This window comes from Triturus cristatus, chromosome 6 (genome assembly GCF_964204655.1).
Source record: "Triturus cristatus chromosome 6, aTriCri1.1, whole genome shotgun sequence".
In the NCBI taxonomy this organism is placed as follows: domain Eukaryota; kingdom Metazoa; phylum Chordata; class Amphibia; order Caudata; family Salamandridae; genus Triturus; species Triturus cristatus.
Window position 1 is genome coordinate 710,871,286 of NC_140589.1, and position 25,664 is coordinate 710,896,949.

At 46.2% G+C, this 25,664-nt stretch overlaps 1 protein-coding gene across 6 annotated transcripts in view; it reads left to right on the plus strand.

Annotated features, from left to right (window-relative positions):
* LOC146817752 (uncharacterized) overlaps positions 1-25,664 on the plus strand; it is a 221,216-nt gene that overhangs the window by 151,282 nt on the left and 44,270 nt on the right. For 4 of the 6 annotated variants that reach the window (XR_014962584.1, XR_014962581.1, XR_014962583.1 and 1 more), the window contains one exon: positions 14,549-14,658. Coding sequence is in view for 1 of the 6 variants with exons in the window: in XM_085609234.1 (XP_085465360.1) it covers positions 14,549-14,654 (106 nt within the window). In the remaining 5 variants the exon portion in view is untranslated. Of the gene's footprint in view, positions 1-14,548; positions 14,659-19,859; positions 20,043-25,664 lie in introns of those variants that run through there. The other 2 variants (XR_014962582.1, XM_085609234.1) reach the window with 2 other exon arrangements.

Here is a 25,664-nt window from a genome sequence, read left to right on the forward strand (position 1 = left end):
GACACGTCCAAGCCTGGCGTCACTGCGCCATGCTGCATGCTGTTACTAGGCAATATAAAATCCTTTTCATGACGCTTGAAGCCCGACGTCACTGCGCTGATCTTCATACTGTTGCTGGGCAACCAACACACACACGCTAACATCATCTCTTCGTCGATCTTCTGCTCAAACGACGCGCTGGTGCACACAGCATCCGTGTCATACTTCACAACTCGCTGTCGCGCTCAGCACTCATTTCATTGCGTGTCAATACTTCCTGTAACAGCTCGCTGACAGGCACAGCATTTACAATTTGGTGTGTCATTTAAAGAAAACACAATATATACATTTCCTCTTTCTGCGCTGACACGCACAGCTTTTCTTCTGATTGCACATTCTAACGCTGATGTGCAGAGCACCTATGTTGTGATCTTACATGTCTTGCTACTGAACTAAATAAATTTTGTTACGTTGATGTGCACAACGCTCATATTTACAACTTGCGTACGCTGATGTGCACAGCATTTCAAAGCAAAAGGAAAAAGAGCGAGGGTATCGTAGTTGAGACTGAGGCATGTGAATGGTTAGCTCCAGTGGTTCTTGCTCGCAAGGCCTCTGGGGAGGTACGCTTGTGTGTTGATCTTTGTGCGCTCAATCGTGAAGTTGTGGCTGACAGATACCCTCTGCCGAACATCACAGAGATGTTAACCCAACTATGTGATGCACGAGTATTCTCATCCCTTGATCTCAGGACAGCTTATCATCAAGTCAATATTGATGAGGCGTCCATGAACCTCACTGCTTTTATAACTCCCTTCGGGATGTACAAGTTGAAAGCTCACGTGGCTTAGGTGCTGTCCTCAAACAAGTGGATGGCAAGGAGGTTACCATTTCTCTCTAGGACCTTAGTTGGTCCTGAACTCCTATATTCTGTGATCGAAAAAGAGGCACTATGTATCTTCTGGGCAATCAAGAAATTAAAAAAGTTTCTCTGGGGCTGTCCTTTTATTGTCCATTCAGATCACAAGCCATTAAAAGATGTGTTCTGCAAAAAAGGGCTGGATGCGGTTTCCTCCAGGATATGTAAGTGGGTAATTGCTCTACAAGACTTTAATTTTGTTGTGAAGTACATACCTGGAGTTGAAAATAAAGTTGCAGACTGTCTTTCTCACTTGGTGCCTGAGCTAGATGAAGGAGCTTCTCTTAGCCCTGAAGTCTCATGGGAAGTTGATGAATTTAGAGTGTGTGAAATTGTGGAAAACGTAGTTTCAGAAATCGAGTGGAGAAATGCAATGAGTAAGGACACAGATTTACATAAAATTTGCAATCTTGTATCAACAGGTTGGCCTTGCTCGAAGAATATGAATGAGAATGCTCGTAAGTTCTGGAATGTAAAGGATGAACTCTGTGTGAGTGAGGGGCTGGTTTGGAGAGGTACTAGACTGGTCCCTCCTTCTTCTGTCAGGACTACGTTTGTCCAACTGGCTCACCAGGGACATCAAGCTATATCAAAAACAAAGGAAAGAGTGCGTTTACACTTCTGTTGGCCGGTGATTGATATTCTTGTCGAGTGATTGATAAGAGACTGCATAGAATGTAACTAGTCTGACAAAGTGTACAGAACCAGGGTGCAACCTATGGTTGTACGGGAGGCACCCACACGATGCTGGCAAAATGTGGCTCTAGACCTCTTGGGACCTATTTCTTGTAAAACTGGACAATTTTATGTTCTAGTTCTTACTGACATGTTTTCAAGATGGCCTTAGATTAAAGTCACACAATGCATAGAAACCAGAAACATTACCAAGTTTTTACAAGACATCTTCTGTAGAGAAGGATTTCCCGAATCTCTTCTGACGGACAACAGTGTCCAATTTGTCTCAAGGGAGATGGAGGAATTCTTAATCAATAGAGGTATTAAACACAAACGTTGTTCTACCACTCGAATGCAACGGAATGGTACAGAGGTTCAACCGTGTACTCTAAGAGTCCATCCAGCTAGCCAAAGAACAAGGCAAAGACTGGAAAACTGAAATTCACGAGAGAGTCATGGCCTACAGAATCACACCCCACTCTACCACAGGCAAGATATCTTTTGAGCTGTTTAGGGGCGAACCCCAAACACATACATGTTTCAGTCTTGGGTGAGGGGTAAGTGTCCTAAGTTTGTGAATACTGGTGATACTCCTTGGCTGGCTAAACAGCATCTAAAGTCCACTATGAGGAAAATAGATTTTGATGCCAGACATGTCGTGGCTCACACAAATGTACACATTGGTGATCGTGTGAAGGTACGCCTTCCTCATAGGTCTGCTGGGTGAAAGTTCTCTTCTCCCTTTAAGGGTTGTCAAGCTCTTCCAGAATGCGGTGAAACTAGATGATGGGCGTATCTGGAACCTAAATATTGTTGCCTCCATGTCTGCTGTTGTGTCCAGTCATACAAAGAATTGCTCTAATCCAGCTAATCAAACTAATCTTTCTAATGTCACTACTCCTCTGCGTAGGAGCTCTCGTACATGTAGAGTTCCTGTGGCTCTACATGATTATGTTACATAGTAACTGCAATTTTTGGAAGCCCTTCCATTCTCGAGATTTGTTTCTTTGTTTGCTGTAATTCTTCTCTTTTGTTTTTTTGTTCGGGGAAAGGTGTGTGGTATTTCCCCATGTAGTTATATACATTAGCAATGTATTCATATGTATTAGCAAGCTTTTACTGTTGTGGAATGTTAATAAGCTGTAATCTAGAATGTCGGAGTGCTTGGGACTGGTTGTCTAGTGCTCTCTGTCAGTTGTTGTTGGGTGTCCTGTGGATGAGACCTTTATATAAGCTGTTACTTGAATAAAGAAGACTGCATCTCAAACTGCCGGTTCATGGTACTTCTTCACAGTTAGCTAATGCGAAGACTCCCATTCTCCTCTTTTCTGATGATACTGTGCTGATTTCCAAGACCCCGTGTGGCCTTCAAAAACTCTTGACCTGCTTTGTAGAGTTTTGTCATGCTTGAGGGTTGGAAATCAGTACTACAAAAAACAAACTCATGTTTTTTATTCAGCATAAATCGCACTAAGGGACACTAGTATCGGGGGGGAATTCCTTTAGGAAAGGTGGACTCCTTTGCTTATTTGGGTGTCACATTTTCCACTAATATGTCATGGAAGCCACACATTAGCAAGGCGGTTGTCAAGCACAGACAGATGGTTGGGGTCATTTCCAAGGACCACTGAGCCTCCTTCGTCAAGCCTATATCACCGGCCCCCCAGATCTACGAAGTTAAGGCGCTGGGCTCTGCTCTTAATGGGGCAGAACTCTGGGGCTTTACGAAAATCAATGAATTGATTTGATCAGAAAATGAATTCCTGAGATCTCTTGCCCTCTTACCCCGTAGGATCCCTTCCTTTGACATTGGACTTGGGAGTAAATGGGTTGAAGGAAGAACTAGGTTGCGACCACTGCTGTACTGGAGGAGACTAAGGTCCACACCAGAGCTAACCCATTATGCGGCTGCCTTACATGATGTCATTATGGCTGATTGCTTTCACAAAATCCCTTGGCTCCAACGCATCAAAAAGTCGCTTACCGGGGGGCGTGGCCAGGTGCCCGATTAGCATGGAGGCGTCTCCGTGAGGCTCCCGGCACCGACACGGAGGAGTCCTGCTATAACGGAACTCCGAGTGAAGCTGTTCATGGGGAAACATCGGTGAACCGATGTAGACAGAGACGTGACGACACCTGAAGCCGTTCAAGGCGAAAAACAAGTAATATTTCCAGGTAAAATAATCCTGCGTGAATTCGCTGCATCGCGGCCGCCATTTTGGTAACTCGGCTTCAGCTGCGAGCGCTTTGCTGCTCCATAGATTTGAATCTGGGCTGCCTCGATATGCCTGGTACCTCATTTGGAATACCATGTGTTAGACCTGTCAGCCCTTTGGGTGGTCCCTCCTCATCATTATTTATTTTGTCCCACTTTTGCCTCAAACCCTGTTATGGATTTTTCCTTTTTGGGAACCACCAGACCTTTTTAGTGTTGATGCAGTGTAGGGAGCCATTTTCCCTACCCCTGGAACTTCTGTCTGAGGGCCTGAGACACAAAATGGAGGCCACCTGTGACATCATCAGAACCCACTGGAGATTTCTAGAACCTTCTGCAACATTCTGGAACCCTGTGACAGTTGGAGGCGGTTTAGAATGTTGGGAGGCCATCTCAGTGTGGCAGTTGGCAGTTGGCAGTTGGCACTTGACTAGAGAGGAGAGAGGACGGAGATTCAGAAGGAGGAAGGAGTGAGGCAGCAGGGGTGGAAACCAGTGCTTGGAGTGGGGTCCAGAAACCCACCCTTGATGCTAGTCCCTACTGACCGAGCCCAGCCTAGAGCCCTGTGTGGGACCAAGTCCAGAAAAACCATCTAAAGGACCTGAACATTTGGAACAGGCCTTACAAAGGAAGAACAGCAAGATCCTGACCTGTATAGCAGTGTTCTCCTGGAGTCCTGACGTCGAGAAGCCTGGAGACCTGGAGCCCGAGGTGGAGAAGCGACGCTGACTGAAAGCAGACGTCGTACCCGGAGCCGCCAGAGGTCGATAGAGGGCGCCGACGGAGGTCGTGGAGTCACCAGAGGTCGAGTAGGAAGTCACCTGAGGTCGAGTTGAGGCGTCGACGGGGGAGTGAAGTCCGCCCTCCGGAGTCGCCGGAAACCAAGGTGAAGCGCGCAGGAGATCGGGAGTGGAGATCGCACTCCGGACTCGCCTGAGGTCGAGGTGAAGTGCGCAGGAGGTCGGGAGTGGAGATCGCACTCCGGAGTCGCCGGAACCCGAGGTGGAGCCGACGGAGGTCGGGAGTGGAGGTCGCACTCCGGAGACACCCGGAAGCGGGGAGACCGTGACCCTGTGACGCCGGAACACGACATCGAGCCAAGGCCGCCCAGCGACATCGATCCGGAGCCGCCTCACGGCACCGACCCGGCGTCAGGTAAAGCAGATCGACGCGACATCGAACCGAGGCCGCCCAGCGACATCGGACCGGAACCGCCAGACGGCATCGACACGGCGTCGAGTGGAACAGATCGACGCGACATCGAACCGGAGCCGTCCAGCGACACCGACCCGGCGCCGAGCGGAGCCGATCATCGTGAAAAGGGCAGTAAGTGGTAGAAAGGGCATTTGAGGCCCTGTGGAGCCCTAAAAGACCATTCTAGGGGCTAGAGGGTGTTAGAACCAGCCTGGGAGTGCCAGGGGTGAACTGAGACTGGTGTAGTGACCTCTGTGAGGGGTTGTGTATTTTGGGAGAGCCAGATCCTTGGGTTACCCTTATTCTACCTCAGTGCAGGCCCAACCTTGACCAATCTAGGTGGGACACTCCTCATGTCATCCAAATGACCACAAGCTGTACTTGGGCATAGTAAAACCAGACTACCTCATAAATGTGATCTGATTTGCCATTGTTATTAATTGCTTATATTATTTATTGAAGGCGTTTTATTTATGGTCTGACTGTATTTATTCCTGCATAGTATTTATCGTCTGACAGTATTTAATTGCCCTCTGTATTTATTGCACCTATATTTATTCCGTGTTTATTTATGACCTGATCCTATTTATTGAAACCCCACTGTGGTATTATTTATTTGACCTGCTCTTTTGAGGAAAACCTTATTGTATTGTATTGTATTTATTTTTATGAACCTGCAAGTAAGAGAAAAAGATAAAGACAAACTACTTTCTTTCATAATTTTTACGGTGTAGTGTTGTTTTTGGAACGGATGAACGCATGGTTATTGTGAGGGTGTGACGTACGCTTCACACGGTGCCTGACCCCCGACCGCTCGAGCCAAGCTACCGTTGTATGCTTGGAAACCTGGTGACTGCTGACCCGGTTGCCCGGTTTCCAACATAAAACTGGTGTTCAGCGGTGGGATAGAGCTGTGCTTGCGTCTACTCGACAATAACTGTAGGTAGTCCATAGGCCTACACCGGGAGTTTTCTCCAAGCGGACTTCCTAATTTTGAGTTTTGTTTTTCCAAATTTACTTCTGGTGGTGGGAGGAGGTATTACAAAAGGTACCCCCCTGCATAGCTTCTGTAAGCAACTGTCTTCTATCCTGAGTGGGCAAAATGGAGTTTGTATTGGAGGATGTGGAAACTTATACTGTGGCCCAACTCAGAGAGTTTTGTGAGCGAGAGGGGGTGTTTTGTCCCCAAGGTGCAAAGAAGGGTGAACTCCAGACCAGCTTAAGGGCTTGGGGGGAGGCACGTCGAGAAAGTAAGGTAGAGAAGGAAGATAGGGATGGAGAGCCTGTCAGCGAGGGGGCTGGTTTGTACCAACCTGAGGTGGGGGACCTAGTAGCGGGGCCCAGAACACTTTCAAGGAAGGGCAGCAGTGTCTCTAGCAACGGCTTATTAGAAGCAGAATTCATTGACCGAAGGGAGAAAAGACAGCTCACATGGGATTTGGCGAAGCTGGAGAATGAAAAAGAGGAACGGAGGATGGCTCACGAGTTGAGGCTCAGGGAGATAGATCTCCAGATCCTACGGGTCGGGGCACACCCTGTTCCTAGTGGTGGCAGCGAAGAAAGAGGAATCACCAGGGAATCCAAACCCTATTTGCCAAAGGACATAGTAGCTAGCTATAGTGCAGGTGATGATATCGCCAAGTGGCTAGCGGCCTATGAGATCTCATTAAGGGTCCATGGGGTTCCAGAGAAGTACTGGGGAGGGGGATTGTACAAATACATGCCTCCAGCTGGTAGGGATACATTATTGGCCCTGGAGCAGGATGAGCAGACCCACTACCCCACCATGAAAGTGGCGCTTGTAAGGAAGTTTGGACTAACACCCGAGAAGTATAGACAGAAGTTCCGGGGTAGCCACAAACTGGGCACACAGAATTGGGTGGATTTCCTGGACTATGCAAAGAAGGCATTAGAGGGTTGGATACAAGGCAGTGAGGTGAGGGACTACGAGGGGTTGTTTGATTTGATGTTGAAGGAACACCTGCTCGAAAAATGTTTCCCTGAACTGCGTCAACACCTGGTGGATAGCAAGCTGACCAATCCCCGGAAGCTTGCTGAGGAGGCGGACATTTGGGCTAGTACCCGGGTGTCCACAAGGGGGACTGGAGGGGACTCTCAAAAGACCGGACAGGGCGCCCCCCCAGAAGAAAGAGGGAGGGGAAAAGAAAACTGAGTTCTCTAAAGGCCCCCAAAATAGTTCCCAAGGGAAGGGAACAGGATTCACCCCTAGGGCTAACCCACCCAGAAACCCTAATCCTGGCCAGAGTCAGCAGCCAAGGGTTGTCCATTGCTACGAGTGCGGTGGTATCGGACACTATAAGGGAGATGTGAAGTGCCCGAAAAGACCACCCCCTCCCATCGGAGGAAAGACCCCCGGAGTAGCTAGTGTAGTGCTCGGGGAGGAGATGCCCTTAGATAAGGGAAGGGAGTGGGCGGGTGTCACTTTAGTGTCCCTGGGAGAACGGGAGATGGTTCCTAAGATCCAGGTGCCCGCAAATACCACAAAGTATGGGCAGTGGGTCACCATCAATGGCCAAAGAGGGGAGGCTCTGAGAGACACAGGAGCCAGTATGACTATGGTACGTAGCCAACTGGTGTCTCCAGAGCAGGTGATTCCCCATGTACTCCACCCTGCCGCGATGGCTGACGGCAGAATGGGCCACTATCCGGTGGCCGAGGTTCCCTTTGAATGGGAAGGGGTTGCAGGTTCACTTCGAGTTGCCGTAAGCCCTGCCGTGCCAGTCGATTGTCTGCTGGGGAATGACATGGAGCACAATGCTTGGAAGGAGGTGGAATACCGGACTCATGCGGAGATGCTGGGTACACCTGACTGGGCCTGTGTCAGCACAAGGTCCGCGACTACCCGGAGGGGGAGTTCGTTTAGGCGGGAGCCGGGAACAAAGGCACCGCCGGCTGCCAATCAAGGGAAGAACCGAGGACAGGAGGAGCCTGCCTCGGCATCCGCGCCCCGTGTGACGGATAGGCCACCGGAGGTGGTGGACCAGGAGTCCGCGGAGGGGGATGTTACTGAACTGGGGGACCTACCCATCCCGGCCGAGTGGCACGTGGAGGGAGGGCCGACCAGGGAGGAATTCTGCAAGGGCCAGAAGGAGTGTCCTACCCTTGAGGGACTGAGGCGACAGGCCGAAGCCCAGGCAGCAGGTAACGTTGAGGGGAACTACCACATTTACTGGGAGGATGGCCTCCTCTACAGTGAACCCAAGGCACCCATGCACGGATCGTCACGGGCCTTGGTTGTCCCTCAACGTTACCGAGCCTTCCTTCTGGAGTTGGCTCATGAAATCCCCTTGGCAGGACACCTGGGGCAAGACAAGACCTTTGCCCGTCTTGTCCCGCACTTTTATTGGCCTCAGATGAAAGTGTCGTCCGACACCTATTGCCGGACGTGTGTGTCTTGTCAAGCCAGTGGGAAAACAGGGGTGAAGCTGAAAGCTCCCCTGGAACCACTTCCTGTCGTTAGCACCCCCTTTGAAAGGGTGGGCATCGACATTGTGGGTCCGTTAGATCCGCCTACTACAGCTGGTCACAGGTTTATCCTGGTTCTGGTGGATCATGCCACACGGTACCCAGAGGCTATACCTCTGAGGACCATTACTGCACCTGTTGTGGCTAGGGCCCTGATGGGAATCTTTACCCGAGTGGGTTTTCCCAAGGAAGTTGTGTCCGACAGGGGGACCAACTTCATGTCAGTATACATGCGGGCGATGTGGAAGGAGTGCGGAGTGACCTACCGGTTCACCACTCCTTACCACCCCCAGACCAATGGTCTGGTGGAGAGGTTCAATAAGACCTTGAAAGGCATGATCAGAAGTCTGCCTGAAAGCCTGCGGAGGAAATGGGACGTCCTCCTACCCTGTCTATTGTTTTCCTACAGGGAAGTGCCACAGAAGGGAGTGAGCTTCAGCCCCTTCGAGCTTTTGTATGGGCACCCTGTGCGTGGACCTCTCAGCCTGGTGAGAGACGGATGGGAAAGAACTCCCCGAAAGCTTCCCCAGGATGTGGTGAGCTACATGCTGGCCTTCCGGAGCCAAATGGCTAAGTTGTGGAAGCAAGCTTCTGACAACTTGGAAGCCAGCCAAGCAGTGATGAAGGCGTGGTATGACCACAATGCTCACCCGGTGGAGTTGGAGCCTGGCCAGAAGGTGTGGGTGATCGAACCAGGAGAGCTTAGCGCCCTCCAGGATCGCTGGTCAGGACCCTTTGAGGTGTTGGAGAAGAAGGGTAAGGCTACCTACTTGGTGGACCTGAAGACCCCTCGTCAGCCCCTAAGGGTGCTGCATGCCAACCGCCTCAAACCCCACCATGAGAGGCCCGAAGTACTATTGTTAATGGTGACTGACGGAGCAGAGGACGTGGAAAGCGAGCCTCTCCCCGACTTATTTGCATCTCAAGAAAAGGATGGGTTGGTGGAGGGAGTGATTCTCTCCCCGTCCCTAACTCCTGAACAGCAGGAGGACTGCCGCCAGGTCTTGGGGCAGTACTCTTCGTTGTTCTCCCTTGTTCCGGGTAGGACTCACCTGTGCGTCCATGACGTGGACACAGGAGACAGCCCACCTGTGAAGTCCAAGATCTACCGGATGACAGACAAGGTGAAGGCCAGCATTCACAGTGAAGTCACTAAGATGCTGGAGCTAGGAGTAATTGAACCTTCCAGCAGCCCCTGGTCCAGTCCGGTGGTATTAGTACCAAAAGCTGCACCACCGGGGGCCCAACCGGAACTGAGGTTCTGTGTGGACTACCGGGGACTGAACTCAGTAACCAAGACTGATGCTCATCCGATCCCAAGGGCGGATGAATTGATTGACCGGCTGGGAGCTGCCCAATATTTGAGTACCTTTGACCTTACATCCGGGTACTGGCAGATCTCTCTGACTGATGGAGCTAAGGAAAGGTCAGCCTTCTCCACGCCCAAGGGCCACTACCAGTTCTGCGTGATGCCCTTTGGGCTCAAGAACGCACCTGCCACGTTTCAGCGTCTGGTGAACCAGATCCTTGCCGGAATGGAGAGTTTCTCTGCTGCTTATCTGGACGACATCGCCGTCTTCAGTAACAGCTGGGAGGATCACTTGCGTCACCTGCAAGCTGTTCTCCAGGCCCTGAAACAAGCTGGGTTAACGATCAAGGCCAGTAAATGCCAGATCGGGCAGGGGTCGGTAGTGTACCTTGGACACTTGGTGGGTAGGGGAGCGGTGCAACCCCTCCAGGCGAAAATAGAGGCTATCATGGCCTGGGAACCCCCCAAGACTCAGACTGAGGTCCGAGCTTTTCTGGGCCTCACAGGATACTACCGCCGCTTCGTGAAGGGGTACGGGACCAATGTGGCCCCCCTCACGGAGCTCACGTCCAAGAAACAACCTCGACGGGTAGTCTGGACGGAGGCTTGTCAGCAGGCCTTTGTGAAGCTGAAGCAAGCCATGTGCGAGGCCCCGGTCTTAAGGGCCCCAGATTTTTCCAAGGAGTTCATTGTCCACACGGATGCATCGGAACATGGCATTGGGGCAGTGTTATCGCAACTCAATGAAGAGGGTCTGGATCAACCCGTGGTCTTCCTATCCCGGAGACTACTTCCCAGGGAACAGAAGTGGAGTGCAATAGAGCGTGAAGCCTTTGCAGTGGTATGGGCTCTGAAGAAGTTGCGGCCATACCTGTTTGGCTCGCACTTCCTAGTTCAGACCGACCACAGACCCCTTTGTTGGCTGATGCAGATGAAGGGGGAGAATCCCAAGTTGCTAAGGTGGTCTATTTCCCTACAGGGAATGGACTTTCAGGTGGAACATCGGCCTGGAGTGGACCACGCCAATGCAGACGGTCTCTCAAGGTATTTCCGCCTTAGTGATGAGAACTCCCAAGGGGTTGGGTAGCTCTCCCCACTTTCAGCTGGGGGGGACGCGTGTTAGACCTGTCAGCCCTTTGGGTGGTCCCTCCTCATCATTATTTATTTTGTCCCACTTTTGCCTCAAACCCTGTTATGGATTTTTCCTTTTTGGGAACCACCAGACCTTTTTAGTGTTGATGCAGTGTCAGGGAGCCATTTTCCCTACCCCTGGAACTTCTGTCTGAGGGCCTGAGACACAAAATGGAGGCCACCTGTGACATCATCAGAACCCACTGGAGATTTCTAGAACCTTCTGCAACATTCTGGAACCCTGTGACAGTTGGAGGCGGTTTAGAATGTTGGGAGGCCATCTCAGTGTGGCAGTTGGCAGTTGGCACTTGACTAGAGAGGAGAGAGGACGGAGATTCAGAAGGAGGAAGGAGTGAGGCAGCAGGGGTGGAAACCAGTGCTTGGAGTGGGGTCCAGAAACCCACCCTTGATGCTAGTCCCTACTGACCGAGCCCAGCCTAGAGCCCTGTGTGGGACCAAGTCCAGAAAAACCATCTAAAGGACCTGAACATTTGGAACAGGCCTTACAAAGGAAGAACAGCAAGATCCTGACCTGTATAGCAGTGTTCTCCTGGAGTCCTGACGTCGAGAAGCCTGGAGACCTGGAGCCCGAGGTGGAGAAGCGGCGCTGACTGAAAGCAGACGTCGTACCCGGAGCCGCCAGAGGTCGATAGAGGGCGCCGACGGAGGTCGTGGAGTCACCAGAGGTCGAGTAGGAAGTCACCTGAGGTCGAGTTGAGGCGTCGACGGGGGAGTGAAGTCCGCCCTCCGGAGTCGCCGGAAACCAAGGTGAAGCGCGCAGGAGATCGGGAGTGGAGATCGCACTCCGGAGTCGCCTGAGGTCGAGGTGAAGAGCGCAGGAGGTCGGGAGTGGAGATCGCACTCCGGAGTCGCCGGAACCCGAGGTGGAGCCGACGGAGGTCGGGAGTGGAGGTCGCACTCCGGAGACACCCGGAAGCGGGGAGACCGTGACCCTGTGATGCCGGAACACGACATCGAGCCAAGGCCGCCCAGCGACATCGATCCGGAGCCGCCTCACGGCACCGACCCGGCGTCAGGTAAAGCAGATCGACGCGACATCGAACCGAGGCCGCCCAGCGACATCGGACCGGAACCGCCAGATGGCATCGACACGGCGTCGAGTGGAACAGATCGACGCGACATCGAACCGGAGCCGTCCAGCGACGCCGACCCGGCGCCGAGCGGAGCCGATCATCGTGAAAAGGGCAGTAAGTGGTAGAAAGGGCATTTGAGGCCCTGTGGAGCCCTAAAAGACCATTCTAGGGGCTAGAGGGGTGTTAGAACCAGCCTGGGAGTGCCAGGGGTGAACTGAGACTGGTGTAGTGACCTCTGTGAGGGGTTGTGTATTTTGGGAGAGCCAGATCCTTGGGTTACCCTTATTCTACCTCAGTGCAGGCCCAACCTTGACCAATCTAGGTGGGACACTCCTCATGTCATCCAAATGACCACAAGCTGTACTTGGGCATAGTAAAACCAGACTACCTCATAAATGTGATCTGATTTGCCATTGTTATTAATTGCTTATATTATTTATTGAAGGCGTTTTATTTATGGTCTGACTGTATTTATTCCTGCATAGTATTTATCGTCTGACAGTATTTAATTGCCCTCTGTATTTATTGCACCTATATTTATTCCGTGTTTATTTATGACCTGATCCTATTTATTGAAACCCCACTGTGGTATTATTTATTTGACCTGCTCTTTTGAGGAAAAACTTATTGTATTGTATTGTATTTATTTTTATGAACCTGCAAGTAAGAGAAAAAGATAAAGACAAACTACTTTCTTTCATAATTTTTACGGTGTAGTGTCGTTTTTGGAACGGATGAACGCATGGTTATTGTGAGGGTGTGACGTACGCTTCACACGGTGCCTGACCCCCGACCGCTCGAGCCAAGCTACCGTTGTATGCTTGGAAGCCTGGTGACTGCTGACCCGGTTGCCCGGTTTCCAACACCATGACTTTACTGTCCACATAAATGGTGACATTATCGTGGCACAGCTATCCCACACTGATTCATTATTCCACAGCTGTTAAGGGGATTATGATATGACCGCCATTTTGAGGTTTTCTCTCACAACTCCAAAGCGGTGAACTTTCCAGTACTCAGATGATCATTAACTGTTTTTTACTTATTTTCACTTATGCTTTTCATTTCTTTGCTCTAAATGCTGGCACTTTATGACGCATTTTAAGAAGAAGGTGAGGGCGTTTTGAGGGAGCACAGTTCATGTGCAACAACGACTGCATTGATCCTTATCCTTTAAGATAGTGACTATCTGATAGTCCCTCATAGGCCACATCAATACACCTGGCTGCTTAATCTTTATTTAAAGCACTGCGTACTCCAGGTTGAAGCTGCTTCCTTCTTTTACTTATCCAATTTTTGCTGGATTCACCTTCAGAACTTTCTTCTTTACCTACATCTCCAGTTCATGGGTAGAACCAAACACTCTCTTCATAACGCATCAAAACCACAACGCTCTTTTATTAAAAACTCTATACTTTTCTCACAGCTATCCAAACTGGAAGACTTACAATTAATTGAGGCAGAAAGCGCCAGCACAACAATGGATCCTTCACAAGCTACATCAGGAAAATCTAACGTGAAACGGTTGAAAAAAGATCCCCCTTCGCCCCCTAAGCCAGCTTCCCCAGTTTCAATGGAATTGTTGCTACAGGAGATAAGAGCCCTTCGACCCTTCATGGAGGAGACTCATTCTAAACTACAAATCCTTTCAGACAACTGGTCGCAACTAGATACAAGACTTACTGACTTACTGCAGTAGAGCACAATGTCTCTTCCCTCAAAGAAACTACTAAGAATGTCACTTTCTTGCACTCTCAAGTTTCAACTCTTCAGAAGCAGGTAGAGGACCTTGAAAATCGTAACAGAAGAAAGAACTTATGTGTTTATGGTCTGGCGGAAGGGGCCAAAAGTACAGACTCTATTGCATTCTTCAAATCTTTCCTCCCTAAAATCCTACACATGTCAGATGACACTACATTGAACATACAACGCGCCCACAGACTGGAACCAGCCTCTGCTACTACTTCTTCTTCACAAAGACCAAGAGGAGTCATTCTTTATTTTCTAGAACATACGCACTTGCTGAAAGTATTGGTAGCAGCCAAAGCTATTCAACGTATCACTCGGTCCGGTTCCACACTGTTCTTTGCGCAAGACTATTCTAAAGCTACTGCAGCCAGATGTAAAGCCTTTCTCAACATGAGACCTGACCTTCGCTCCATGGGTGCTAGATATGGCCTGTTCCACCCATGTCTTTTTAAGGTCACCTACAACAACAGAACAACGACTTACGAAGATCCAGTTTGTTTGCATAGCTTCATCAATTCGCACAAGACGGATTCTACGGTCTCTTCAGGCTTTTCCTCGCCGCATATTACATGACCTATTGAACTGCATATTTGAGATGTCGATATCCTTTTGATTGCAGGTTTTATGAAGTTAGCTTCATGTACATGTTGACAGTTCTTCCTCAACAGCATTACAGTTTATTTGTTCTTTTTTATGCTGTTTTGATGGCCTTGAATTCTTGTTATTCGGTTTTAATGTTTTTGTGTTCATGGTTCATTTTGCGAGCTAAGTTGTATATCTTATTCTTCGCTTCACAGTTATGGCTAGTCGTCCAGAGGTCCTCCCGGAGTCCTGCCGAGCCTTCCCTAGATGTCTGTCTGCTCCATGTGGTTCCACATACCCTCCCATCCTCATTCCCTTTTTGTAGGTATGTGTTTTTTTTTATTTGTCTCGTAATGTCTTTTGTTTCTCGATATGCCTTGCATTCTCTGATTCTTTGCTTAATTGGTGTCTTTAGTACTCTTATTTTCTCTCACATGTTCGATTTTATTTCTATATTTACTGCTGCATATTCAAACTTCACTATTTTTTCATTTTCCATTTTTTATCTACTATACTTTTCTTCCTTTATATTGCCATATTCTGCTCACATTTCTAGCTTCGAACATACACTCTCTTTCTCCCTCTTTGCCCAGCCCTTGCTCTCTGTATTTTTATTGCTTTTTCACTCTCTCTTAGCTTCACTGACTTGGACTCTCGCTTCACGTTCTTGCTCCCTTTCTTTTTTCTCGATATCCTTTAAAATTAATTTCTTGGAATGTTAGGGAATTAAACTCTCCTATCAAAAGACAAAGAGTTTTATCCCACCTGGCCAAATTAGGTGTGGATTTAGTATTCTTGCAGGAAACGCATCTCACAGAGGTTGAATCTTTAAAATTAAAAAGAGGCTGGGTGGGGGAAGTTTTCTTTTCCCAGGGAGATGGCAAACGCAACAGAGTTATGATATTGTGCAGTAAAACGCTTCCAGTTAAACTTATATCGCAAAACGCGGACGAAGATGGTCGATGGCTGAATGTAAAATTGTTATTGAATGATGTTTCAGTTTCTTTTTTAATGTATATGCTCCTACCGGTGGTGATGCGTCTTTTTGACATGCATTAGCGAAGCAGATTACTCACTGTATTGAATATAATTTTATATTAGCTGGTTACTGTAATCAGGTCTTTGATCCATTTATCGATAGAAATTCTAGAGTCAATTTTGTCCCTAATAAGTCCCATAAATCCTTTGTCCATGCCATTACCCAGCACAAACTTCTTGATGCTTGGCGTCTATGTAACCCGACCATTAGAGAATATACTTTTTATTCTCCTGCTCATCAAACCCAGTCAAGAATAGATTATATTTTTGTTTCTCACAACATCATGCAATCTCTAATGAACGCAGAAATTGGCCCCATTTTGTTATCTGACCATGCTCCTGTCTCAATTGGCCTTGACTTACTTCCCAAAGTTGATGCTCCTAGAAGATGGCATTTTAACAACTCCCTTCTTCTAGATCCAACGTTCACTGATTCCTTCACCACCTTCTTTAGTGAGTATTTTGCGTTTAATCAAGATGAATCCTTGTCATTTTCAATTATTTGTGATGCTTTTAAAGCTTCAGCAAGAGATTTCGTCATTGGTTTCACCGCCAAAAAACGAAAAATTGCATGCAAGATCACTAAAGATCTATTTCAGGACATTAAGAGATTGGAACACTCTTACTATACTACTCACTCGAAGGAGTGCTTAACTACTCTTATTGATGCCAAAATGCAATTTAATAAGAAATCTACAGACAATGCTTCCCTATAATTATTAAAAGCTAGCACAAAATTTTATGGAGGCAAAAACAAAGCACGAAAAATATTGGCTAATTACTTGAAAATCCGACATAACAAGTTAAATATTGAATCCATTTATGATGAACATGCCGATTTAAAATTTAAAGATGCAGAAATATTGAAGAAATTCTCCCTTTTTTATAAATCATTATACGCATCCGAAACACAATCCACGGATCATTCATTGTCATATTTCTTCTCCACAATTCAGAAACCCCAACAATTCCCTCTTGATTTATCCTCTTTGGAATTAGACCTAACACAACATGAACTTTTGAAAGCTCTCCAATGTCTTAAAAAAGACAAAGCACCAGGTCCAGATGGGTTCACCGTTGAATTTTATATCCACTTTTCTAAACTCTTATTACCCAAACTGCACTCTCTGATACAATCTTTTTGCTCCCTCAACAACTCTGTTGGTTCTTTCTCAGAAGCTCACATTTGTCTCATCCCTAAGGAAAGCAAGGATTCCAGATCTTGCAAAAATTACAGGCCCATATCTTTGGTCAATATTGATTACAAAATTTACTCCAAAGCATTAGCCCTTCGCTTGGACCCATATTTACCGGATTTGTTGGGCAAAGAACAATCTGGCTTTGTCAAGGGGAGACTCATAACTGATAACACACGACTCTTTTTTAATGTTTTATCAAAGTCTTCCAACTTAAAACAACCCCTTGCAGCAATAGCACTAGACGCGGAAAAAGCGTTCGACAGAGTGGAGTGGAATTACTTATTTTATACTCTTAAATGGTTCGGTTTTGGCCCCAAATTCAGATCTTTTATTTCTCTCCTCTATTCTAACCCACGAGCTGCAGTCTGTGCTAACGGCCTCATCTCCTCGTTCTTTGATTTAGGTAGAGGAGTCCGACATGGATGCCCTCTTCCCCCTTCCTTTTGAACCTGGCCTTAGAGCCATTTCTTTCTAAACTACGTCAAAATCCAAACTTGCATGGTTTTCAAACTTCGACCTCCCACGTTAAATTGGCGCCTTATGCTGATGACATTTTGCTTTTTATGTCCAAACCAGAAGATTCAATTCCGGCTTTCTTAGAGACAGTAGGTTCGTTCTCACTTGTTTCTGGTTACAAATTGAACAATGATAAGTGTGAGATTTTGCCCTTAACTAAATTCACCTTTAAACCAGATTTTAGTACTTCTACCTTCACTTGGAGCCCTAAATCCATCAAATACTTAGGATTACACTTCAATTCTTCAATTAAGGACACGGTAGAACTGTGTATGAATAAGTGCATTCAAAATATTTCAGAGTTAACTGCCAAATGGCATCCGCTTTATTTATCATGGTGGGGGCGTTTAGACACTATAAAGATGATGTCATCTCCTATAGTTTTATATACTATCTCCAATATCCCAGTCCCCATCGCGGCTAAACTTTTTAAGAGGGTTAATTCAATCTTCTCCTCCTATTTGTGGAATAACAAGAAATCCCGAATGTCTTTATTAAAATTGAGTCGCCCTAAAGCAGAGGGTGGAGTTAATTTTCCTGACTTTTCGACATACCAGAAAGCATTCCTTTTTCGTCAAGCTTCGTTCTGGTTGCTTGATTCTACAGATGACTCCCCTCTTTGGACCTTAATAGAACGTCAATTTCTATCCCCCTTTTCTTTTCACGAATATCTATCTTTTTCACTTAAACCACAGTCCCTCTCAACCCCTATAATCAAACTAACCTCCAAACTTCTGGAATCAACTTCTCCATCCTCTCACACAAACAAGGACTCCTTCCTCAACTCAACAATTTGGCACAATAAGAATGTGCTCATTCTAAACAAACCTTTTTACTGGAAAACTTGGAGACAAAAGGGACTATTATGGATTCATAAATTATTTTCAGGATTAGACTTCATACCTTTTTCTTCACTCAGTCGCTCATTTGACTTACCTGTCTCATTCTGCCATAAATACAACCTACTTAGAAATGCTGTGCTGAGTACATATACTCAACTCACTGATGCACCTGTCATTTCTAACACACCGGATACTTCACCACAACTCTCTACTTTGTTAATCACTAAGCCCAAAGCATCTGTCATATATAGCTATTTACAAGATAAACATATTGTTCGACAGAAGTCTAAAATAGAGGAAGCTTGGGAGACTAATTTCAATACATCCTGGTCACTATCATTATGGCAACACATATGGGTCAAATTGCGCAAATCATCTAGAGCTGCAAACACAACGCAAACATTGTTTTTTGTATACAATAGGCTTTTATTAACACCGTTTGCATTATGTAAAAGGATTTCGACTTTGTCAGATACTTGTTGGACATGTTCATCCTCAAGTGCAGATTTATTCCACATGTTATTCTCGTGCCTTGTGTTCTTACTTTTTGGAAACAAGCTTGGAATCAAATTTATTTAATTTTTGGTACCAAATTTTCCTTTGCCTCCACTCACATATTTTAAGGCAGTCTCTCACCTATTTGGGATAACATCACGTTTAATGTCAAAATTATTGATTTGTTGATAGCAGTTGCCTTTCAGCAGATCACCATTAACTGGAAAGATTTTACAAAGATATCATACAGGGCTTGGTGGTATGCTGTTTGTCATAGCCATAGGTTGGATACTTCCTTTGTCTACCCTATACATTTGGCAACGAAGAGATTAAATATGTGGTCACCCGTTACAACCTACATCGACGCAAGTGCCAAACAAAGTTCTCAGTTGCAACCATCTCAACAAGAAGTTCTTCAACCACCTTAATTCTCCTAAATGTTCCTAAGTAATTTTATACTCTAGTGATGTTCATATTGCATTTCTAATGTTTTGCTTTTTCTAATTTTATTAATTAGTCCAATTCATGTAACTTGAATGTAGTGGTTTTATTATGTAATAATGTGAGTTCTTTATTATGTACCATATATCGACACCTTTATTTTTCTCAATAAAATTCTTCTTGAACTTAAAAAAAAAGTAACTTACCACCATTGGTCTGACTGATCTTTGGGAGACCCCGTCTTGTGGCACTATCCTTTCTAAAGAGTCTCTGAAAAAACTCTATGGTGCAAACACAATGGCCGAATATACTGGTGCCACTTTGTCACGTGTGTTACTTGATTTTAAGTCTTCTTGTGTTTTCAAGCACTTTTGGGACTCTAACACTGTGCTGTTGGATAAGAAATTGTATTTTTTTTATTTAGATTGAGAATGTTACCACTAAAATCGTTTACTTCTAAATAGCTGCCATTTGAATCTTCGGTTTGTCCTTTGTGCAACTCCTTCAAGGAAACTGTTCCCCATGTCTTCTTCATTTGCCCTGCCTGTGCTTGTGCACTTTCTTTCTGGTTATCACCTATTTGCAGGCAACTAGGCACACAATGACACTGCACTGCCTTTCGTATACTTATGACCGATTGTCAGATTTTATTTGCTCGTGCAGTTGCCAAATACTTGGGCGTAATGTGGTTGGTTCGAAGAAAGGCTCTATCTCCTCGAATGTGAGATTATAATTTCCTTGTTAACAGGTTGACACTTACTAGCACTTTCTGCCTTAGTCTTTGGCCGCTTTTTATCTTTACACTTTCTTTGTATATTATACTGCTTTGTTTGAGATTGCTTGGCTCTGCCGTAACTGCATGTTGGTTATTAACTTATCTGTCATTGCCATGAAATAATGCATTTATGCACCTATTGTTGTCTTAATGTGAATATTTTCTGTTTTAGCTATTTATTATGTATTTTTAATTTATTTTTGGCTTACTTTTATTGCAGTGGGTGCCGATATAAAGTTATTTTTGACTGGACTGGACTTGACTTAGAGGTTTCCGTTACGCGTGTACCACGTTACCTGGTGCAAGCATGAAGCAAAGCTCTCATAAATAAGCCCCTTAGTTTGTGTTTATGTTTTATTTTGTGTTTTTAGAGGGAGGGATGTTTTATTTTGTTTTTTGGGAAGCGGTGGGGCATTTTGTTCACCCCACCCCATTCAAAGGTTACCAGTCGCCCCAGCTTTCCTCTCCGCTTCATTCTCTCTCACTCTTTCTCTCTTACACGCACCCACACAGACATTCTCAGTATCACAATGTTCTCCACCTGATCATTTATTGTGGCCCTTGTGTTAGCACGTAACAAAGTTTTTTTTTTTTTTTTTTTCTTTAGCCATGCATGCATCATTGTGGATGCTGTACAGTGTGGCTAAAAAGGTATTGGCAAAGCCAATGTTTTAGAAAGCTGAGACCAATTGACTTTGCCAATGCTTTTTTTAAAAGTAGTTATGTTTAGGGCATAAATTTACAAGATCTCTCTCTGTTAATTATTTTCACAGCTAACTATAAAGTCTGCTAATTTCGCCTTGAGTGGACTTTATGATGTCTCTTTTTTGCACCTCAGGCCACTCGTTCCATGCTTTTAGTTAACAATTTGCAACATAGCTTGCTGATTACAATGTATCAGAATTTTAACCAAGGCATTTGGAGATTGAATTAAAGGAGGACACAGACAATGGGATTCGATGGAATCATGTGTACACAGTTTTGATGGTTCAGTTTAAGAAGCCTAGGAGTGTTAATATTGTCTCTTGTACAAGAATAATCTAACATAAACGGTATTACTACCCTGCACCCCAACAGTTGCAACCTGACTGAGGATAAGGAAAAAAATTATAGGAGGAGCATGCTCTTGTGTGGCTGCCAAAACAAGGGACTTAGCTACCAGGAAAACATAGTGAACATATAAAAAATAATGTGTGGAAGAGTGGAGCAACCCATGAAAGGTGAGGACTATGATAAACAAGAAGGACACGTGGTAATACCTTAATCAAGCATTCTCTCTGCACTGGGTAAACCAGACAGTTCACACAATGCATTATGGGTCACATAGAATTAGCAATCTTCATATGGCCACAAGGCGAAGACAGTGTCTCACACAAGGAATCTTGGGTCAGCTGTAAAATCTTACAAGTAATATTTTTTGTTCAAGTTGTGCCCAACTTGGAGGCAGATGGTGATAATCTAACACCTTTCCATAGCAGGGCATTGGGGGAAAACATTAATGGGCATTTATCAACAAATAGACTAATTTGTCCAAGTAATGAAAGAAATATGTTCACGTCTAAAGTTGGCCATTTATGATAGAATAAAGGTGGGAGTAAATTCAATGATCTCATCTTGCCAAGACTTCCTGTGGAGGTTCTGACCAAGATTATTTAAGGCTCCCAGGACTGTTGTAATAGCAGGGTGAACCTTAATGATGTCATGTCAAGTACACACATTTGCCCTGAAACACTTCCCACAGTTTCACTGCTACAGCTGGACTTAGGAAGGTTTGAGCTCTCATCCGACTCTGGAGTGCATGGAAACATTTGTAGAATAGACTATTTGTTGTTCCCAATAACAATTAGGACCTGATAAGATCTACTAAATTTGAAGCTAGAGTACACTTGCCAATACTCTTGATGTTGGCTGACAACCATATGGACAAAAGTGAAATATAGGGCCATATTTATCAAATGTTAGCATCACCCTTGTGCCATGCAAGATAACGCAAGGGCGAAGCAAAACCTACATAAAAAATGTAAAAAGCCACGCAAGGCCACTTTGCCTGGCTTGGTCAATCTAGGGTAATTCAAGGCAGTGCAAGTGTCTGCCTTAAATCACTCTGCCTCAGGTAGGCATGCCATGGGAGGAGCATGTGTGTCCCCATGCATCCACCCATGGATTCAGAAGCATTCCCAGACTAACCAATACTGGTAGACCTGGGAATGCGTCAGAATGCAACGCCTTGCTGGGGGAGGCATAACGAGGAGAAATATCTTTATTTCTCCTTGTTTTTTCTTCTTTCTACGTGTGCTGCATTCTGCAGCACACAAGAAAAGAGGAAAAAGCCTCAAAGGATTACTTTTTTTCTGCACACAAACAATCCCGCCTGAAACATTGTGGAAGGGTACCTGCATTGACACTAAGCAGGAGTTTGTATCCCTCTGCAGGCAGAAAGCAGGACTGTGCCATGTAATGTTAAATACTGCTAATTTCTGCCCTCTCCCTTTCACGCAGCGCAGCAAGTTGTCTTGTGCATTGCATTGCGTGAAATAATGATAAATATGGCCTTTGGAGACTAGAGGTGTGGAAACTTATAGTCAGTCACTCATCACTACATTTCAAGCAGGACTCTAAGATCCTCCAATACAGGTCTTCTTACAGTTCCACGCATTCAGAAGGCCAAATGGGGCAGAAGATCTTTCTCCTATCCCTTCCCCAAACTGTGGAACACATTGACAGTCTGAGAACTGAGTTGACTGAAGCCAAATTTAGAAAACGTCTTAAAACTTGGCTATACCCTAATTAACTAGGGTCCAACTCCAGGCCAGTAGGTGCACAGTTTTGACTTACGATAGCTTTGATCTTTATAAGTCAAAATAAGATAAGATAAGATCAAGAGGCTGGGTATCTGGACTTCTCAGTTCTTTCTAGAAATGAGGGCTCAGTAGACTCATTGGTCACTTTGCGTTAAGCCTGCTAGGCTGTGGTTTGAGATCAGGCAATGTCCGATGTTCCACACAAGAAAAGAATACAATCAAATTCAAGAGCTTACCCCGTCACAGCAGTGTGGAGGACAGACTCCTGGTGAGAGAGATGTAGGCATTATAAATGCTCTGGTCTTGAAATTTTGAGTTTGACAAGGTTGAGTGTAACTGAGTATATTTGCTCCAAAGGGGTAACATGTTACATCAAGCAGCAGCTGCTGACATATGGAAGTGTTTGTTTTTTTGTACCGCTTTTCCGGGAGAGGCCCCTTCGCAAAGGCGGAGGAGCATCGCCCCACTCACTCAGAGCCAGCAGGTGAAAAATAAAACTATATACTATAATCATTTTATTTTTCATTTGCCGGCTCTGAGCAGGCGTGTGCAGAGAGGGGCGGGCTGGGGCATGGGAGGGGGAAGGAGAAGTGTTATGTGCACTTCTAAGTGTGCATGTGTGTTTGGCTGGCTGCCTCACACCGGCCAAACACACATGCGCACGTAGGTTTCTCCAACCTGGTTGTATTGAAAAGCTGGGCTGGACAAACAGCACAGAGTCCCTGTCCTGAGCGGAGCGCCTTTTCAGCCCACTCAGACTAATCCCCGTGCTGCTCTCATAGCATGAGAGCAGAGCAGGAAGCGCAGCGGACGAGCGCAGCGGGCGCGACGATTGCGCGCCGAAGGCGCGCATAAGGCAAGCTCGTCTGCGCTCGTCCGCGCCGAGACCGGGCACAGGGCCACCCCCCCTGATCCATCTCTCTCCCACCCCGGCATCAGTTCTTCACCAATAACGTATACTTCGGACCTACTGCTCAGCATCAAGCAAACAAGTAGGTTGTCCCATTTCTTACCTAAATTCTACTACAACAATCCCAGGATCGGACCTCTTAAGTGTCCTACCTGTACTGAGACGCCATCTACCCCTCACCCTACACCTCCGCCTCTAGTGTCAGCAGCACTTATAAATGTAAGATCACTGCCGAAACACAAATTTGAAATCGCAGATTTCATAGAATCGCAACATTTAGATATTTTATTCATCACCGAGACGTGGGGAGACGAAGCCTCTGGCCCGGACTTCAGAGACGCCACGCCTAACAATTACTGCGTGTGTAAGTTAGACAGACCGATAAGGAGGGGTGGAGGAGTCGCAATCATTTACAAAAATCACCTTACAATAACTACAGTAGACACAACATACCCTGAATGCGAGGCCCTTCTCTTTTCAATAGGCTTATCCAGTAAAGCCACTTTCAAAGGTATGTTGATCTACCGCCCCCCAGGATCCAGAGCCAAATTCCTAGCACGCTTGGATCATATAATCGAGACATCAATTGGATCACCACAGTTTACCATCTTAGGTGATCTAAACTTTCATCTCGAAGTTTTAGATGACTCAGACACCATAACGCTCCTGGGAGATTTAGAGACAGCCGGACTCACACAAATTGTTAAAAAACCCACGCACAAAGCAGGACATACGTTGGATGGATTATTCACCAACCACCCTGAAATCTCCATCACCGAGGTCTTCCCTTTAATCTGGACAGACCACTCAGCAATATGCTTCTCTATTCCTACTAAACCCACTTCCCCGTGCTTGCCTCTTCCCCCCCCCACCAAATTCAGAGACTGGAAAAACTTAAATCTTGAATGTCTCACTCAGATGATACAGGACAGCCCATTATCTAATGAGCATGATCCCATAGCAGCATCAGATACCTACATGGACAATCTGACTGAAGCCTGCGATAAATTAGCACCTTTCAAATCATCCCATCGGAGTAGAAAACTTCCTTCAGCCCCTTGGTTCTCTGAATCACTCAGACTCCAGCGCCAGCACTGCAGAAACCTCGAACGGCAGTGGCGTCGTAACTTTAATACGTCTGATAAGATCACTTACAAAAGCGCTCTCTCTAACTATAAAAAAATCATTAAAATAGAGAAAACCACGTATTACACAAATCAAATTAATCAGGCTAAAAACTCCTCAGGGAAACTATTCCAAGTAGTAACTTATCTGTCTAGCCCACCTGCCCCCCAGTCAGAGGGATCCCAAGCCCTCTCTGATTCATTGGCAAAATTCTTTGAGGACAAGGTCAGAGCCATTTTTAATACGTTTACACCTGACGTAGTGCGCTCTCCCCCTCAATCGATTGCCGATACTGGCCCCACATTTGCAGCTTTTGAACCTACCACCTGCGAAATCACCCTTCCCCTAATTGCCCGAACCAAATCTGGTTCACCTTTGGACCCTTGCCCTCCAAGTATCCTTAACCTCATCCCGGAAGTCATTGCTCCACCTCTAACCATCATATGCAATGCAATGTTTGCATCAGGTGTCTATCCCTCAGTATGGAAAAAAGCAATAATCAAACCCCTACTCAAAAAACCCAGCCTAGACCCTCTCCTGCCTGCCAGCTACAGGCCCATTGCCTGCCTCCCATTCCCTGCAAAAATCTTTGAAAAGATTATGAACACCCAGCTGTCACACTATATTCACCATAACAATTTACTAGATGACACCCAATTTGGGTTTCGACAAGGCCACGGAACGGAGACGGCTTTACTAAAAGCTGCAGATGAGATTAGGGCTACGATGGATAACGGAGGAGCTGCAGTACTGATACTCCTCGATCTATCCGCGGCCTTTGACACGGTCGACCATGCCACCTTGATCGACCGTGTCGAGGCCATAGGAATCACAGACAAAACCAAAAACCTCTTGGCCTCATTTCTGGCAAACCGTCCGCAAACTGGAAAGCTAGGCAATTTTACATCCCAGACCTTCTCCCTGCCATGTGGAGTACCGCAGGGATCCTCGCTAAGTCCGACACTATTCAACATCTATGTGTCGGACCTGGCGAGGGTCATAAAATCCTGCGGAATCTCCCTGACTACTTATGCCGACGACACCCAACTGGTGCTGTCAATATACAACGATGGAATCTCGGTGGCAGCCAACTTCCAAATGGGAATGATGGCAATAAGCTCCTGGATGTCATCCAACTGTCTTAAACTCAATTCTGATAAGACAGAAGTGATGACATTCGGGAGGCTCC